Below are 20,054 nucleotides of genomic sequence, written 5' to 3'. Positions count from 1 at the left end.
GTGGGATAACAACTTTCAAACGCAAACTGAAGAACAGACAACCAAAATATGGCACCAGAGTCTCCCTGCAGTCATTCCAATGTCCCATTACCTGGCTATTTCACCCCATTTACCATAAACACTAGTGTGTGCATACTGCTTTACTTCTACAATGATTATTTGGATTTCATTTTTACATTTTATAGCACAATGCACAAACAGGAATAGGTATCTGCTAAACAAAGCAATACTGTCTCACAATGAAAATAGACTCTGCCCTTGAAACTCACATTCATTGAAACAACATTGAAACCTACACCACATCCAAAGAAAATGCATCTGGCCAGTGGTGGATAAAGATTACCTTTGGGATGTTTTCAAATTATAGGCCCCTTGTACACAAAACAAGAAACATACATGCGTTCTTTGATACACCTTCCTGACTTTATTAAATTATATTCCTTGTATAATACAGCACACTTGTTAGACTTAAGTTAGAGTGCATTTTAAATTTATAGTTTGAACATTTTTCCAGTAGGCAATAAAACAAAATGCACGAACCAATAATGACATAGAAGAATGTGCAGGCTAGCAGGAAACCGAAGCAACATTTTTTGGTGGGGACAGAGCTCTCTTTTTTTTTTGTACATGAAGAAAGGAAGTAGGGAATGCATGTAAGATAAAGAAGGGTAGGCAAATGGGCTAGGTCAGTGCACACACACACACACACACACACACACACACACACACACACACACACACACACACACACACACACGGAATAGAACAATTTGTGGTATGCGCTCTTATTTATTTAATAATTTATTTACAAATGCTTTGGTTACCAGGTTGACCATACTGGAAGTAAGCCCACGTATACAGTGGACTCATGGAAGAAAACCTGCAACAAGAAAACAGAACACATTTCAAAGAATTAATTACACATACCAACTATATAAAAGAAGTCAGCATATACACGTTTATAAGAAAACCAGACTCATAGAATACATTTAAGGAATACTGATTATAACAGAAAAAAATAATCTGAATAATACATATTGTTATAAATAATACATTGACATTCTATGTAAACTGATTTTAAAGCGCATATCATGAGAATAACAAAAAAAAAAAACTATATTAGTAGGTGAAGCCAGAAGGTGTCATACTATTTTGCATGATCTGTCATATAGATAGGTCTAAAAATGGTTTGCATCAACTTAAAAAGGATGAAAGTTTAGAACAGACCTAACAAGCAGAGGCAGTTGATTCTTCACAGACGTCAGGGATACCATAAACAAATGTGTCATCATTCATAGTTCTAAGGAAGAATCTGTTTAACAGACATATTTAGTAACTGCAACCCTCCAAATTCTGTCATACAAGCACAATTTTTACTAAGGACAGCAAAATCTGAAAGCAAAATCAGAGAATAGACAAGTTACAGAAAACGCAGATTTGATATATTATGTAAAATGACACGCATATATTTCACATACTTGCTAGTAGTCAAGCACCCTTAAATTCCGTCTGTCTGGGAATATTGGGAGAGACTGGGAACTACTGACAAACTTGCACAACATTAAACACCACGTACCCATCCAAGTAGTGAAGGAATGTATGGTGTGGTGTGACCATTCCCACCCCCACCCACAGACTGCTCTTGACAGCTGTAATGGGAACTGACATTTTTTTCGCTAAACAGCTACTGTCAATAACAGGGTTGGTGCAGAGAGATAACCCTTGGGCAGCTTACTCCTGACAGGTAAGGTGTCGGAAGAGGTCCCACATATATTCGAGACAGTGATTCTTTCATTATCACTTTGCTAACAACAGCAGCACTGTTTACAGCAACAGAAGGCTACATGAAAAGAGAGTATGAATAGTCTACTGCCTTGAGTCAGCTACAGACACAATTACCAATCCAAATACTGCCCCACCAGCACCAGCACTGGAACTAATCACTCATCTGTGTCCTCTATCCAAAAGTTGCACTAAGTCCTGCTGGTAAAAAATGGTCCAAGTACAAGAAATTATGCACACCCCATACTGAGTTGCCATGTTATTGGCTTATCTACATCACAGTTCACTCCACTCCTCCACTTTTTTAATTCTTGTCTTGTTTTCTTCACTTTCTCACCTGCACCTTCTTGCTTCAAGCTTCACACACACACACACACACACACACACACACACACACACACACACACACACACACACACACACACACACACGCACACACACCAGTTTGGTACCTTAAAGTAAACCTCCACAGTTTGTTAGGTACCTTAGAAGCAAGCTGTGCGGCAACTCCACGTTCTGCCCAGAACCCATCTGGCTCACTCTCACTCTGCAGTAAACCAATCCACAAACCATAACAACGGCACAAGAAATGGCGCAATCCTAGTATTCAAACAGATGTGCTCCTATACACATCCCTTGAGCTTAATTCCGACAGGCTGACAGTGCTGACGTCATCGCACATGTGATGATGTCAGCTCCAAAAGCATGGAAATTAAAAAGTTTAAAAAAATAGATGAAAAAAATCAGAAATGAAGGAGTGCCACTCGGGAATCATGGCACCCCATTATTGGGACTGCAAATCTCAGTAAAAACCGAGTAATTCGGGATGGTTGGGAAGTCTGCTTCTAAGTACTACTATTATACTCTCTATATTTTAAAGGGTCTACTTTAGAACAGTGAACGATCAGATGATCGAACGCTGTTAGAGCAAACATGACATGTCAAACTGGCAAAATAGCAAAAGGCCAGAACAGCTAACAGGAAAGAAATCGCTGGGCCGGCTGTCCGGGTTGTGCCATTTCCTCCACTGTAGTGTGATCTCGGAGTTGGTATATTTAAGTAGGGGGGTGGAGGGTGAAGCTCCCCACCTTATTTAGTGTTTAGTGGGGTTTTTTTTTTTGGGAACAGCGATATTTTTCCCAGGGAAAAAAATCGCTGCTCTGGTTGTGCACTGTTTTGAATTTTCGACATTTAGGGGTCGATGTAAAAACGTTCGATCATCTGATCATTCGTTGTTATTATATAGACCCTTTTAAAGTGGTCTTGCAGATAGTGTAGGCAAAATGTACAGACAGGCCATTTTCATGGTATAATAATAAAATGCAAACATAATTTTGTTTTGATCTCTGCCTAGCCTGTGATTGTCATTCTAACCCCACAGACATATCAAATATCAAAATCTGAGAAGGAAAATAACTTTCTGTGACAAACTGTTATCGGTTGTGCATCCACTGAGTCAAAACTGCAAGTTCATAAAATTGATCCTGGGCAGCAATTTTCTCAAGATTTTCTCTCTAGTGGAATCATCACTTGATTTTATTTCTTGTAGAGTATGCTCAGATATTCCCAGTCTTGTGCTCATGAACTATATATAATTTTTTATTTAAGTAGTACTAATTGCATGTGGCTATATTTTTCTAGAGCTTGACTTGCCTGAATATTAGCCTGTCTTTTGATTCATTTACTTACTATTTGAAATAGTATGAATTATTTTGTTGGAAAGATTGCATTGTTTTTGCTGATATACCTATTTTTGTTTTAGGAGTACAAAGTTTCTAGTTTTGAGCAGAGACTAATGAGTGAAATTGAGTTCCGCTTGGAGCGTACACCAGTCGAAGAGTCAGATGATGAGATCCAGCATGATGACATCCCTAAAGGGAAGTGCATAGCACCGATCTTTGACAAAAGGCTCAAACACTTCCGGGTTACAGAGGGAACACCCATCACCTTCACTTGTAAAGTTGTGGGGATCCCAGTGCCTAAGGCAAGTTCTGAGTGTGTGAATGATGCTCTTCAGGCAGTAACAGTCGAAAGTAATATATATATATATATATATATATATATATATATATATATATATATATATATATATGTATATATATATAAAATTATACTTTGTGTATCTAATTGAAACCACAGAATTAGAAAAGAAAATTTGAAATAAATGAAGGAAGGAAGGAATGAATGAATGAATAAATAAATGTCCATGATGAATACTTTAAAGATCTGGAATTATACCTTCCAATGTTTGCCAAAGATTTTTTTAATATTTGCACAAATTGGATATTGGGCAGTCTCCTGAAGATGGTCTCACTGATGTTGCTTTAGTTGAGACTGACAGATCAACTGGTTAACTTACTAAACATTTCTTTTGTGAGATGCTTTGGTTATGTGGTGAAATGAAAGGCAGTGAGAAAGAAGTCCTCATTTGGGCTAACAACATATTTTAAAGTTCAGTTATAGGCACATTATCCTTGTTAATTTTTTTGTATGGCTATTATATAATCATAATATCTCAGTGTCATAACTTTTGCTTGTTAGCTTGGCTTTGAATAACCCGGCATGTGATACATAAGCTCTGTTGTCCTTAGAATGCCACTTATTTTAACCAAAATTATTCTGTGTACTCATCCTACCGAACTAATTTATTTTCAGTATTTATTTCTAAATAGTATTTTGCAGATTAATGCTACATTTGAGAAGCAGTGTATAATGTAACACAAAATCATCCTGTCCAAGAATAGTTTAAATGCTTGGATTTTGGTTATACATAGGTTTTCATTCTCTCACTCCCCACCTTAGCTGTAATTTCCTAAATGCCATGATGTGAACACACTGTTCATTGTGAATATCAGTTTCTTTAGATGGCCTGGTGGATTGTCATGTTTCCCATTCAGACAGATGCCCAGACTGTAGAGTTGCTGATAAAACTGTCCTTAGGGCAGGCAGTAGACAGAGAGAGAGAGAGAGAGAGAGAGAGAGAGATGCTGTGCACGTCAGTTTACCGTACACTTTTATTTGGACTTCCCCTCTGTTAACTTGCTGGAATGCTGAGAGTGGATGTCAGAGAAGGTATCGATTTGTTGCAGCAGGTGCTTCTGTCCAGTATTTCAGTCACTATATGGTGTCTAGCACCCTGAAACCACTTCACAGCAATGTTGATGATCTGAAGTTAGTTTGTTTGAGAGTGATTACTCTGATACTCAGTCACTTAACTAGTGACCTTGACCTTACTAGTACGTGCCTCCAGTTCTAGAGTTCCCACATCACAGAAAGTACTGGATTCATGGCTGCCATCCCCATTTCCTGTGCACCCATCGAACTACTGCCCCATATAGTTAGTGTGATACAGTCAGGGAACCATATGATGGTAGTTTTGGATAGTTCAGTTACTGGTCTGTAGGGAAGAAAAGTGGTGGATGATGGCATCTAAGGCTTTATACCAATTACAAAATGGTGTATTGGCAACATTTGGAATGATAAGTTCAGTTGCAAGCATAAGAGCATTGTCCATAAAAGAAACCATGATGTGGGTGAAAAAAACATTATAATTTGGTTTGAAGGAATCAGATATGCATATTTTTTATATCTTATAGCTGGGGTGTTGCAGAGTTAAGGGAAGGAAATTGTTGTGGCCCATCACAGCTTAGTTCTAGAGACATGGGGCATGCTTTTTTTTATGATGCAGTGCTTGAAAATGAAAAAAATTACAGATGGTATAGCCATCTTTAAGAGACATGGAGATAACTTATTGGGCCAGTTACAAGATTTGAGTTTATTAGCTGTTTTGTTTTTGATTCATCATATGCAGGTTTATGTTTAATTATGGTAAAGGAGACTATATAATCAGAATATGATTTCGCAATTGAGGAGAGAGCAAGAGGCATGAGATTCCTATAGGTTCATAGGTTCATAGATTAGTACTAGGCTAACTACCCTTATGGGCCATTTTAAGCCTAGCCAATTGCCCAGTGTGAGAATCAAACCCTGCACCTTGTGTCTGTAAGGTAAACACCTTAACTATTATGCCAACCTCCCACCCCAATATGTTCACAAAGCAATCTGTGATGTGACTTAGGAAGAAACAGAATAATGAATGGTTTGCTAGGATGAAGCAGGTCATTAACCAGACCAGAATTGGTTTAGATAATTTATTCTAGACTTTTAATTATTCATGAAATAGTTACTTTTGTTTCAAGTTAAAATGTGATTTGTAGCATTTCTCACCTCTGAAGTAAACCGGTGGTGCCTTTGTTCTTATTTTGTGGGACTCATACCCCAGTCTGTCACTTATGGAGACTTGCATCATAATCTCAGGCAAAATCCAGAGAGAGATCATCAGTACTGGAGTCTGCAGTACTGAATATGTGCTGTGCTGTCATGAAAGGTAAGGAAAAGTTAATGAAGTAACAGCAGCTGCAAGAAGCAGAGAAAAGGTAAAGCGACTTCTGAACAGAGCGTTGCCAAACTTCCACATTCATTTTATTATATTACCTAATAAACAGAACACTAGTCACAAATACATATCCAAGTAAAGACTACTATAGAACAGTATAATGCAGAGCAATATAATACAGATTATAGAAATAAAAGATAAAGAACCGTGTTTAACAGCTATGACTATTACATCTTGCCATAAAACTGGTTACCAAGTGTTACCTCAAGTAAATATCAGACTGAATAAGAACAATCTCCTTGCCACTGTGATAGTAGGCTCCACAGTTGTGATGCTCAGTAAGCAGAAGATTGGTAATTGCATGTGTCTAGACACATCTGGAGACCCTCTAGCAGACTCTGGGAGGCAGAGTGCAGAACCTGTGGGAGGCAAAACAACACTATACGCTTCCTCGAGTAACAGGGATCTTCATCCTGTATAGATAGATAACCAATGTCAAGATTTTACAAATGATGCAATAACAGAGCAGAATACAACGCAAACTCAACAACACGTGTGTAATATGTTGGTAATTTGACATCTTAGTAAAGATCCTGCTTGTAGAGTTTTACTTCTGTTGTAGTTATTCAATGTCCTGTCAGGAAATCAGAGGTAAAGGGCATTAAACTAAGAAAAACAATATGGAACCAGAGCATTGAAAAACCAATAAATCCTTCTGAGGTAAAAAAAATATTGATCCTGAAAATATTCCTATGCTGAAAACAAGATGCTTTAACCATGCCTGTCTGGTTCCTGAACATCAACTATTCCAGCATCATACTCAGATCATGCACCTTAGTTGCAAACTTAAGTCTGAAAGATGAAAATTTTGAAGTGACAAAGCAGAAGAATCTTTCAAAGTAGCATGAACTACCATGGCTTCAGTTTTGAAAGTGCTGAATTTCAACTGATTAGTAACTAGCCATTAAGAAATGGCTTCCAAAACATCAGCAAAAGAATGCACATTCACCCTTTGTCATGAGGAAAAAAAAGGTAAAGTTGGGTGCCATTAGGTTAGCAGTGTTATGCTAAACCTTGCTGTCTGATAATATTCTGTAATGGAATTATGGATATAGTAAAAAGCAGAGGACTCTCCAACAAGCCCCCTTTACTCCACATTCCAAAGTTTATGGATCAGAAGCGTGACATCCAGAGACAACCCTGTGGATATGGCCTGAGTAGTAAGAGGTGAGATACTCATGGACAATAGAGAATAAACCACAGCAAAAATGTAAATGCATAGTCAGAATGCCTTGATTAATGGGGTGAAATGCAGCAGAGAAATCCAATAGAACTGGAAAAGAGGAATATTGATGCTGTCTGGCCATCAAGAGATTATTCACCACTTTGTTGCTAGTGTTCTCAGTGCTATGGTGAGAGGAAAAAGACTGGTATGAGTTCATGAACCCATGGTAAGGAAGGAATCATGATGTGCAGACAACTGTTTTAATAACATTACCCAGAAAAAGGATGTTTGAGATAGTGCAGAAGTTCAGTGACATTCAGGCTTGAGGATAATTTCTTGAGAGCTGGAGGTAAAAGCATTATATTTCAAAGCCGCTGGAAAAGCCCAAATTTTGTGGATGAGCCCCAATACTTGCTCTTTTATAGGGTCTAGCACAGTAGCACAGAGTGGGTCAAAGGGGGAAGCTTCCCTGGGTGCAGAGTGTTTGGAGGCACAATCGAGAGTTCCTGCATTCTGTTTTTCTGTACCAAAATGCCATTACAGAAAGGCACTTAAGTGCTTTAAGAAAACATTTTTTCTTCCTCTTTACTTAAAGAGTGAGATATGGATTTGGCTGCTGTAAGAAATTGTCCTGGCTGGAAAAAAGACAAAGATAAGGAGATCCGGCTCCTAGAGGCTTGAAAAGAACAGCTGATATAGAGCAAAACAGGTCCAAGTCTGTCCCAGGAACAACAATATGGATAAACCCAGACAGAAAGTGAAGTGGCCAAAACATAATTAATAAAAAATAACACGGATTTGTGAGAAATATAACTCCTAGCCAATAGTTGCCACTTACTCTGGATTCAGTATTCAGCAGCCAAAATGTTAATAGTTTGATATAATTATTAAGATTATAAGCATGATAAAGTTTCAAGATGAGCTTTAAGATCCACTTTAAGAGCAAGGTTGTGGAGCTAGGTTTTGATGCCATCAGCAAGAAACCACAGCCATTGTTGAAGTAGTCAAGTTTTTTTTTTCTCAGATGCCCAGAAGCTGGGATGGATCCAGGAAGTTAGCAGCCACTGAATAAACTCAGGAAGTAAAAAAAATGTTCAGGATCTCAGATGCAGCTCTCTGGAAACAGCCCCCCCCAAAAAAAAAAAAACAGAACAATTGGAGAGGTTGATAAAGTAGACAGAAAGCAAGTGGAGCAACTAGTAAACTGTCCCCAAAACAAGATCCAGAAAAACAGTGATTGCAGCTGCAAAATCCAGGAAATCCAAAAATCCCAAGCAAACAACAAGAACAGAGCCCAGGAGCAAAGGCAGTACCATGACATCCAAAGCAGAGCTGCATCACCAACAAACAGTCATGATACAAAAAAGCTTCAGTCCTGAGAAGTAGCAATACTCAGTCATGGTCACAAACTAGTGAAGCAAGAAGAAACCAGGACATAGTCAAACCATCAGAATTCAGTTAAAGAAACCAGGACAGAATCAAATCATCAGAATCCAGTTAGGAAAGAAACCAAAAAAAAGTCAAGACAGATATCACTGGCAGAAACAGCTGAAGTTAACAACTGGAAACAACATATGAACTGGGACATCTTGGCTAGACATTGCTGTTAGGTATTCTGTTTTATTTATTTGTTAGCCTAGTAAGACTACTGGATGCAACTATCTATTTTCAGGAGTGATCTGGTTATGTAACTTGCCAGAGTCAAAAGTAGGCAAATGGAGACTGAAGGAATTACACTGTGAACTATAGGACATACCCCATTGACATTGTCTAGCATTTATCTTCTTTGCTTTATGAAAAGTATGGATTTGAAATTTTTGAAACTGTAAGAGCACTGCTGTATTTTCTTGACCTTGTTCCATGCCAGACACCAAAGGGGTTTTAGGTGATCATTGATAGTATTAGGCTAATATTGCTAGGTGCAGAATGATCTAAACTTGTATGCTGTCCATACATTTATTTTTTATTTATTATTTATTTTACATTTGTTTACTGGGAAAGTCCGACTGGGCCAAACCCATTTTCAGCAGAGGCCTGGGAGAAAAGCTCCACAAAAAGTGACAGTACATACAACATTAGTAACAGTAAATACAGCATGACAAACAATATAAACAACAAAATAAACATAATATAAACATAAGTTACAGTATATACAGTGAGTCTAACAGTAGATGCTACATCAGATATGGAACTTAACATAGTGATATTATTAACATAGAACCTATGAGTATTAATTTACATTTGTAAAGGGAAAAATCTAGATTTATCACACATTTAAGAAGAAAATGAAAAAAAAAAAATCATAATACAAATAAGAGCACTGTCCAAGGGACAGGCTGAATAATTAAGGGAAAGTGTACTTATGATAACTTATGATTTACTATTGGTTTTGCTGGGTAGCATAATTATTTATGCATGTTTGAACATCTAGGTAGAAAAAAATAGACTTGCCGTGTTAGGAAGTTGTTTTAATTTTTAATTTGTTAACCAAGAGGTGCAGTAGTCCAAACACCGTTTACAGGCACAACCTGAACCTAAGGCAAAGAAAACATAAAATACTAACAAAAAACACATTAAATTACAGAGGAACATAAAAATTGCAAAATAATGAGAGGGACAGGACTTTGATGATCATTATTCTGATCACTGCTGCAGTAGTGTTAGCTATATAGGTTATGTCCTACATAAGATAGCTGTTATATCCTATAGTTAAGACTACTGCAGCAGTAATCATTCACACAGCTATTGTTATAATACGTTTATTTACACAGCTATACTTTCCATAGTGTTAGGCAATTGCTTCCTGAAGTAAAAAAAATCTAAATAAATTACACTGCAGGGTATTTGTAGTAGGTCATTAAAATTTGTAGCTTTGTATTCATAGATAGATACTATTTTTATTTACAGTTTACAAATCCTCGGTTATACAACAGAGAGTTAACAACATAAGCTAATATGCCCAGTAAGTAGATAGGAACTATAGTCATTTGCAATTTCAAATCACTATATAGTATGAAATATCAGTCAAATTCACGTGCAAAATTATTACAAGCAATATTTATACAGAAGATTAGACTATAGGGTGAAATTTTTGGAGATCTTTAGAATGAAAAATCTGATGGGGATATTTTTTGTAGCAGAAGGGGAGGAAGCAAGACTGGAAAGTTTAGTGCTTCTGCAAAGTGTCTCAAATGCAGTTGCACTGGTATTTTGTTTAACATGTTCTTTGAAAAGTGACTTGCAGAGGTGGAGCTTATTTTTCTTATGGACATTTATAGGGATGTTCTATAAACTGGGTCTAATTTTTAAAAGGTTTTTCACTAACTGCTAAGGTGCAAAGTGGGAGGGGGTGCATAGAAAGCTGTCATCTTTATTATGAAATGGATATGATACGTTTCTGAAATGAAAAAGACACTTTAATAGGAGACACTTTTCCTTACTAAGCTTGTAAGTAAGACAATTAAAAAGGGAAAAAGTCCTAGCAGGAACTGGCAGCTAATTTGCTTCTTTTAAATGTAGTGAGTGATGTCTGGTGCAGGTGCTAAGACGAATATGTCTCAGAATTTTCTTCTCTTTTCTTTGTTGAATGTATGTATTCTATGGAGCATGAAGACCAGTGTTGGGAAGGCATATTTCAGCCTAGGCAAATCGGGCATTTAATGCTATGGTTTTCTACCTTGTTTTACTAGTAGGAGTGAGAGTTTATAACTCACTTTTAGCTGTTTGAGAACCTTTAAAGAATGACAAGCAGTGCAAGTTAAGAAATTACATTTTGGTTCTATGTGACCCCCCACGATATTTTTGTTGGATAACAAAGAGAATTGGTTACTCATCTGGACCTCCTACATATAGAAGATACACTTCAGATAATCCTTCAATGGTCAAAAGACCATTATTGTGGGTTTTCTATGTTGAATGATAGCATATGGTTTGTAGCTGCATTTTAACTCAGCATTAGTATACCTCAGAAATTCTTTTACTTTTTCTTGCGGCATTAGTAACTACAGTTTTCTTTGGTAAATGTCGCTTCAGAATGTTTGGTCTGTATTTCATTTTCAAATCATACTTCTATAGATTATAAGTAACATCTTCTGCTATCTTGGAAGTGCCTTGTATAAAGACTTTCTGAATATGCTTTGCAAGTTTTTGTGGTCTTTTTCCAGTTGAACTTTTGAATTTCTCATATCTATCTATATATATATATATATATATATATATATATATATATATATATATATATATATATATATATATATATACACACACCATTGCTAACAAATTCTTTTCTATCACTGCATATCTCTTTTGTACATATGTAAATTCTTTCAACACTCGGGAAACTAATCCATTCTGTTAAAAGATCATATTTCATACATTATTCTGATTGACATCTGCTTGCAACCCAACTCTTATTTCAGAACTCAGTTCCTAATCATTGCTCTGTTCCTCATCTACAACTTGCTCTGGCAGCATTCTTTGAGTCCTAGTTAATGCATCATTGTTAGAAGCATTTGTAGTGCCTGCTTGTCATCTTGCATTATATGCCAAAAACCCTAATTTTCATTTAATAATGGAAAGATCTTAGCATATATGACATTTATGAGACTAATTCCTCAACTATAACCAATAGGAAATGCTTTCTTAATCAGTTTATTTAGTTATTATGGACTGATACAAATGCAAATATATTTTTGTTTTCACGACAGTGCCCAAACTATTCACTTATTCTGTTGGTTTTAATTGCTTCCTAGTGAAAACCAAGCTTATCATTCTCTTTGGTTCCTGCTCACCTTAATTTTGAGGGCCACACACATTTTTCTAGGAATAGGAATCAGTGTCACTTCATGTTTTATTTGTATGTGAAATCCTCCTGGGAAGCTTTCTATGGCTGTGAATAAATCAAAATTGTTGCACAGGATATCAATGTTTTTTTATACACTGTCTGAGCTGGCATTGTTACTGTGTGAATGATTCTCTATACATTTAGTTCTTGATTTTACAAATGTGCATATACACACACACACATAGAATCCACAGTGTTAGAAGTAATTCCTTAAGTGACTCTATTTAAAAAAAAAAGACTTCCTTTTTTGTTCTTGTACTAACATGTTTACATTTTTTTAAACAAGACATATTTATTGAATTATCACGTATGACATATGGAATCATATATTTATTTTGATGAAAACAAACCATATTGCTATATTTCAGTTACAAATATTATGCATCACATATAATATTCTATACAGTTATTGTTAATTAAACATTACATAGCTCATTCAATTCCTGCTTTCACTTAAACCTCATTCCTCCTCCAAAACATTATCCTGCATGTATTGTTCCCACAATTTCCTTTTGTTCTATGTAATTTGCTCCTATCCTTTTCTAAAGATCCCACTTCCATTTCTTTTATCTCTGTTACTATATTCACTACTTCTAGTACAGTTTGTTTAAACAGCAGGGGAAAAGCAAAGAATATTAATGGATATGAAATCAGAACTAGGGACAAGTTTTAAATAATGTTCTTATGCATTTAAAAGTTGGCGGAATAACATATCATGCACCTGCATGCATTTATAGAAGGCTGCAAAGTTCAAAATTCAAAAGTGCTATTATTCAGTAAGTAATCTTCAAAAATTTGCTAGAAAGCCACACACGTTTGATGAGCAGTCTCAAAATATGATGTGAAAATCAGAGGCAGTTAAGTGTTATGAATGATATGAAGTCTAAAACTCCTATATCTTCCTTTATTTAAATACAATCCATAACATTTTGCCAATTAAAACACAGATTGTACCAGAAGCAAATGAAAAATATGAGGCAAAATGAGAGAGAGTCATCAAATTTGAATATTTATGTTATACTAACTGGAAGTATTTTGGCATTCAGCTCCTACCTCTTTCCATCAGCATAATTCACAGTAACAGGCAGTAGCAACAACTCTTGTCCAGACTGATTTATTTACACCTGTTGAGCCCTCAGACCATCTACTAAGGATAAAAGGAAGACAGCTGGCAATTGAAGGCAGCATAACAGCCAACATACCTCTTTAACAATTCACTGAATGGACATGGTAGTAGTCTGGCAGTAGCTGTTAACTAGCAGCAGTGGCCACAGCAACAGCAACAACATCAGTCAGACCACACTGCACTTCTGGACCCATCAAAGCTGAAGCCTGCTATGCAAAACAAGAAGAGTGGGACTGGACCCTGAGAAATAAGCCACTAAGACAAACAACCAAACAGATTTTGATCTGCAGTTTCTAGCAGCTATGCAGGAGAGCCAAAAGTGGTACTTCCAGTAAGCTGACACTCTCTCTCTCACTCTGGTAATGGCAGCACACTGAAGCTTGTTTCCAACTCCAGCCCACACTAAAACAATGATTTAGCAGCTGTAGAACTAAGCTAGGTAAAAAATTATACAAACCAGCAGATCTTCTGATGCCTTTTTACTAGATTATCAAACTGAAAAACTGTGAAATTCAGTGCTGGTTTAACCAAACAATCCAAAAGAAAGAAAATAAAACCAGTGAAGAAAAATCCACTGTAATAGTAGTAGAACTTCAGTAAGCACTTTCGTCTTAAAAAAAGACTTCTTCAGACTGAAGTGAATACAATTACAAAACATTTAAATAACCAATTAATAAGTTACATGACAGGCTTGCTCAATGTTTTAACCCTTTGTGTTTCAAAAACATAATGAACTCTTCCCTATTATTCAAGCCTGGAAAATGCCATGCATTTAATTTTACCTGCCACTTATATTCAAGCCATCCTAATTCGTCTTTTCTTCACTGGTTTTATTTTCTTTCTTTTAGATTATCAGACTGCTTATTGCATTAGCTTTTAAGAGTCGTGCAAACTTTGTGGTCCACAGGTTAAATGCTAGGCTTTCAGTCTGCTGATTATTAAAAGCCAAGTTAATAAGCGGAGGACAGAGTGAAACACTGAACATTATATGCATAAGGTTAAGACCTTAACCATTATATCAGGCTTCCTCCCATCATTGTTACAGTGCATTCCCATGTGGCTGTCTTTTTCACAACCATTATTTTTTTATATTGAACCTGCATTTCTTATTTTTGCTTGTTATCTGATTCATATTTTGTTGTAAAAACATTCATTTTCTTAATTAATGCTCTTAAATGTGCACTTGCTTTGTACATATTCACAGCTTTTGATATGATCAAGTCTTCCTCTGTTAATGGTCTGAACCTTATTTCATCATTTGTATACCATAAATAATGCCTCATATAGAAATTATGCAACTTCCAAAATTCATTGTCTTTGCTTCTGTTCTTCTTCTCAGTGTACTAAGTATATACATTCCTTATAGGATTGTCTGCTCTTCTGAAGAGAAAATATGTCTTCTGAACTGGCAGTACTTACTGATTTTTTTCTCTGTTTCTCCTTTTCAAGAAAAGAGTTTGATAGCTCTGTGGTTTTCCCCCTACCAACAAGGAGGAATGCTTACACTGAACAATTCCAGCCTTCCTAGTAAATCCACTTATAGTAAAGAATAATTACAATTTTGGATCTAAACCTTAGAGTTTGTCAAATTTACTTGAAGTACAAAAACTGCAGAGAGTTACAAGTTAGCCATATTTCCACTGTGCATTTTACTTGTACAGTTCCAAACGCATAGATTTTTGAAAGCAAATATTTTCTTTCCTTTTGCAGATGTTTTTCTTCAGTTCTGCCAGGAAGCATTATAAATAACACACAGACACAGGAGTCCAATTGCTTTGAGGTCTATACTCCAACTGATTTTTTCTAGAAGCAATGGTGCACTGCAGCATATTATACAATGCCTACCCTAAAAACGTGCACGCTGATTGGCCAGCCCAACCAGCGTGTAAATCAAAGGTCCGTTTTCCGTTCTCGCTATGTTAAAAGAGTTTAACATAGCGACAAAAGCAACGGAGATCTCCGTATGTTAAACTCTTTAACAAAAGCAACGGAGATCTTGCGATCTCCATTGCTTTTTGTTATTAACAAATAAGCAGCGGAGATCTCCGCTGCTTATTTTAAAGCTGTCTCGCTATGTTAAACCCATTTAACATAGCGCAACGGAGAACTCTCCGTTGCTTTTGATGTACTGCGAGGCATCGCAGTACATCAGAACTGCCGCGAACACCAGACAGGTGCGGAAGGGCAGCAAATAATGGGTCTTTGTACCAAACCACGCAACCGTATATTGCTATATTAATTACTGCAAAAACGCATTCTCATTAACTCTGTACGGTCATGTGAGATAAAAATGTTGGTCTGATGAATTTTTCCAGTTGATGTTGAAGCCCGACAGTACTATAATATCCATTACTCTTGGCTGACCAGTTTACATTGTCCACTGCAATGCCTTAAGAGAGATCAGGAAGGATACAGATCCAGGATAAGATTAAATATTTCAATTTTGTAAGGTGGCTATTGAGTCTTTATGAGTAATGTAAAGGAGTTATAAAGCTAAGGAAGAGACTGAATTTTGTCATGATGACTGATGGCTACTTATTTAGCTCCTTTATGGAGGCTACCCTTGCAAAAATATTATATTGACATTACAGGATTTCTGCATCCTTTATGTGTGATTCAGTCAAGGCTTCAGTAATTGCCAGAACACCAAGGACCTTACAGTTAGTTGCTCAAATCATCCAAACTCATATCACATGTGTTCAAAATAATGTCTCAAGCTTTTCTTGAGACATGCACATGCAACATTATATTGCTTGTATGTCTTTTCTTTCTAGGTGGCCTGATTTGCAGCCTGCTGGAGAAAGAATGAGACAAGTTAGGTTTAACATTGCCTGCTGTTTCTGTAAAATTTAATACATTTGAAATAAGAATAACAGTGTTTGCAGGGTATAGGGGCATGCCTCCACATAGAGGTTGCAGGTGGGATTACTGCCCTTGTAAAACCATGATTTTAAAGCTGAGTGGCATTTGCTGTTTTTGTCCACAAGCATGACTACCTGAGAAACAATTTCAAGAGTACTCACACTTGTGCGATGTAAGAGCAAATGTTGGTGAAGTACTGTATTCCAAGCTTTTGTGTACGAAGGTTCATATTGGAACCATGTCAAGGATTCTTTTGATGCAGTGCTGTTGTCATGGAAACATATTACAGGTGGCTTCAAGAGAGTCAGCTATTTATTTCTTAAATCTTCCAATTGTTTGAATGCTTTTGTTCTTTATACTGTATATGCTGTCACTTAAGAAGATCATGCAAAGTAAAAAATATCTCATCAGACTTCAGTAAGGAGATTGTGCCAGACTTCAGGATTCAGGAAGTGCTATCAGTCCTTCTGTGGATGTCTGGCAATAGATGAAACTCCCTCTAGGAGGAAGAAGGTGTGAGTTATGTCTGTGTTGTCTGTTCCCTCTTTCTCCCCTTATTATTTATATATTTATTTATAAGAGAAATCAACTGCAGTTTGTATTTCATGTTGATGATCTGGATGTGATTCTTGTTGGAAGATTTACACTGAAGGGTTGATTGTCAGCTGTGATCAGGACATCATAATTACATCTAAAGAATATTTTCTGTCTCAAAAAACTCATTCCAACAACCGACTTTCTAAGTGGTGATTGAAGCACTGGCATAATCTCATTTAGATTATTATGGTGTTATTTACCTTTAATTATAGAAGGGGGATCTGACATGGAAGCTGCATCATTCTGGTTGTACCTTAATGTCTAGCCATATAATTATGTTGCTTTCAGATTTACAGAGACTGCCAGTTGCTTCCAGATCAGCATTTAACAGTCATGTCCGCTTCCTCTATGTCCTTCACAAGCTGGGTCTTAGTTATTTAAAAGATCCTCTGGTGCCTTATGTTCCATCAGGAGAGGGGCAGTGCCTCCAAGGATACGTTCACAAAATTCTGATAGGTTATCTTTTGCTTATCTTACCCTATGCCTCTGGAATCAGCTACCTTACATGATTTGGGCATGTTACTTTGAGGCTTCCTTTAGAACATCCATAGGATCATAAGATCATAGGAAGTTACTAGGCTATTGGCCGTAAGTCCCTTATAAGCCTAGTCAAGAGTTTAGCCCATATTTAGGCAAGTCATCACCCAATGCCCCTGTCCAGCAGGGACATGGGTGGAATCCCAGGGATGTATTTTCTATTTCTCATCCAGTTCTCCAGGTTGCACTTAAAAAGGGGTAAAGAGGTACTCTGCATGATGTGGAGAGGGAGTCTATTCCACAGATTGGGGATTCTCTGGGAAACAAATCTGTCCTGCCAACAAGTCCTATTGATGTCACAGACCAGGTTGAGGCTGCATGTGCGGGTTACATGAGTGGAGCTTGACTTGCGGATATGCAGCAATCCCAGCAAGGCAGGGTCCGAGATCGCCTTGTATGCCAGATAGAGGTCACCTCTGTATGAGAACTGAGCAGTGAGATAGGGCTTTTAGCCTATCTGTGTATGGTAGAGGAACCTCTGTAGTCTCTCCAGCTGCTGCATGTGTTTTGTGAGATGCATGCCAAATGGGGCATTGTACTCAATAATGGGCCTTATAAGGGAATACAGGGATGTTATGACCTCCTTATCCCTGTATGAGATACCCTTACTTATGAGATGGGCCATGCAGAAAGCTTTCTGTACAATGGAAGCAACATGGTGGTCAAAAGTCAGGTTGCTATCAATCTGAGTACCCAAATCCCTCATGACTGATTGCATGCTTAGGACATTGCTGTTAATGTGATAATTTGTGGGGATGTCACTCTCCCCAAAGGGGATCATGATGATGCATTTTTTTGTATTCAGCTTGAGGCCATGTTTCTGGCACCAGTCATTTGTTTGGGTGAGACCCTCTTGGAGGATGTCCACATCACTATGGGAAATCGATGACAGTGCCCAGCTTGCAGTCATCTGCAAACTTGGTCAGCCACAGCCCACTGGTTTTGGCCTGCACCTCAGAGAAGTATATCCCAAATAACAGAGGCCTCAAGACCGAACCCTGGGGTATGCCACTCGATGTGGGTCTACTGCTTGAGGTGGCTTCCCCTATTTTGACTAGGTGGGTTCTATCAGTGAGCCAGTGTTATCTTCAAAAGGTGGTTGGGGAGGTTTTTTAAACTGACTCCAGTACCTTTCTTCAATTTGAATATAACTTAATATGTTTAATTTTATTAGATTATTTCATCTGCCTTTCAAAGATGTTTTTTCTTCACTTTTTTGTAATAATAGCTGCTTAGCTGCTAAGAATTTTTATAGATTAAATTTACAAGTCAGTAAAAAGTAAACTTGTTCATAGGTTGGTACTAGGCTATTGACCCTAGGGCTTATACAATCCTAGCCATAACAATTCCCTGGCTATTTCTTCCCACACTATTTACTTCGCTGGAAATAAACTGCCTCTGCAAGGATTGAACCCAGGACCCCACACTCCATACACAAAGTAATTTACCACTAAACCATATAATCATATATCCATGTTTAACAAAAATGACCACTTAAAAAAGACATATCTGCTCAAATAAAACCCATTCCAGTCAGAAAAAGCAATGTTGCAACAGTTTGGCTAAGATCATTATACTTTGCTAGGTTATTTTACACAAATGTAACATTAGATTCCAAATGTAGTAAAACTGAGAAATTATGAGAATGGTATAAAATGTTTAAGCCTGATAGTCTACTGCCTGTTACTGACAAGGCCTTCATTTCTGTATTGTTTTATTTTAGTATCAGTGGCTCAATAGGTTACCCACATTATTTTATTACTGATAGATAAGAAGACTGTGAGTTCTATTCCCACACCAGGTATTTGCATTCATGCTCCATTACTGATACTGCATCACAGTACAATATGGGTGCTGCATTCCTGAGTGTGTGAGCCTTCAGACAAGATGTTAAACTAAAGTCCCATTTGGTTAAGTTGGTGGTATTTTATGTGGATGTAAAGATCCTATGGCTCTTATTGAAAAGAGGAGGGATGCTTTATTTAGATTATCAGTAATTCATATGTTTGCCTCTTTAAGGAATTTCCTCAGTGCCTTGGCAACATTTCCTCTGGGCAGTATAAATGTTGCCATGGGTCTCTTATGAAAATAGACCGCTGGCCTAGTGACACTAATGCAGTCAATATAACATAAATGAATGAATGAATGAATAAATAAATGAATATTGTATTGTCTAATTCCACTGATTCAAATGTAGACATGGGTATTTATTTATTTATCCATCTTTTGTTGACTGGCTTAGTCCCACTAGGATTGTCACCTCTTTTCAGGTGAGACTTAAGATAGTATTTATACAATTAGGAGAAATTTGGTCATGGCACAGAAGAAATGTAGAATTTTCTACATCCACCTGAGCTACCACTAAATCAAGCAGATGAAATTTCAGTTTAACATCTCATAGTAAGGTTATTTAGCTTGAGTATATTGAAGAACCATTACAACAACTTTCAGAAATATAAAAGTAATTTAGAAGCCTTTGGTGAACTGAGGATAAGCACCCACCCAAAACAGATGGTTAGACTCCTTGCACTTCCTTTCATTCTCTTATAACTTCCTCTGAGATTTCATAACCTTGGGGGAAGGTCATGAAATCTGATCAAAGTCTGTCAATATATGCCTGCATATTTATCAGAGGCACACTGAGACGAATAAGGTCTTCAACCACTGGACATTGCTGCAAGTGACT

At 37.1% G+C, this 20,054-nt stretch overlaps 1 protein-coding gene across 6 annotated transcripts in view; it reads left to right on the top strand.

Annotated features, from left to right (window-relative positions):
• Positions 1-20,054, top strand: part of MYPN (myopalladin) — a 2,130,465-nt gene that overhangs the window by 1,908,642 nt on the left and 201,769 nt on the right. For all 6 annotated transcript variants that reach the window (XM_044056370.1, XM_044056369.1, XM_044056367.1 and 3 more), the window contains one exon: positions 3,545-3,766. In XM_044056370.1, the coding sequence (XP_043912305.1) occupies positions 3,545-3,766 (222 nt within the window). The remainder of the gene's footprint in view (positions 1-3,544; positions 3,767-20,054) is intronic.

Source organism: Protopterus annectens, chromosome 14.part0 (assembly GCF_019279795.1).
Source record: "Protopterus annectens isolate FY-2018-M chromosome 14.part0, PAN1.0, whole genome shotgun sequence".
NCBI classification, from domain to species: Eukaryota; Metazoa; Chordata; order Ceratodontiformes; family Protopteridae; genus Protopterus; species Protopterus annectens.
Note: the sequence above shows the minus strand (reverse complement) of the source record. Positions and strands in the feature narration are given on the sequence as shown.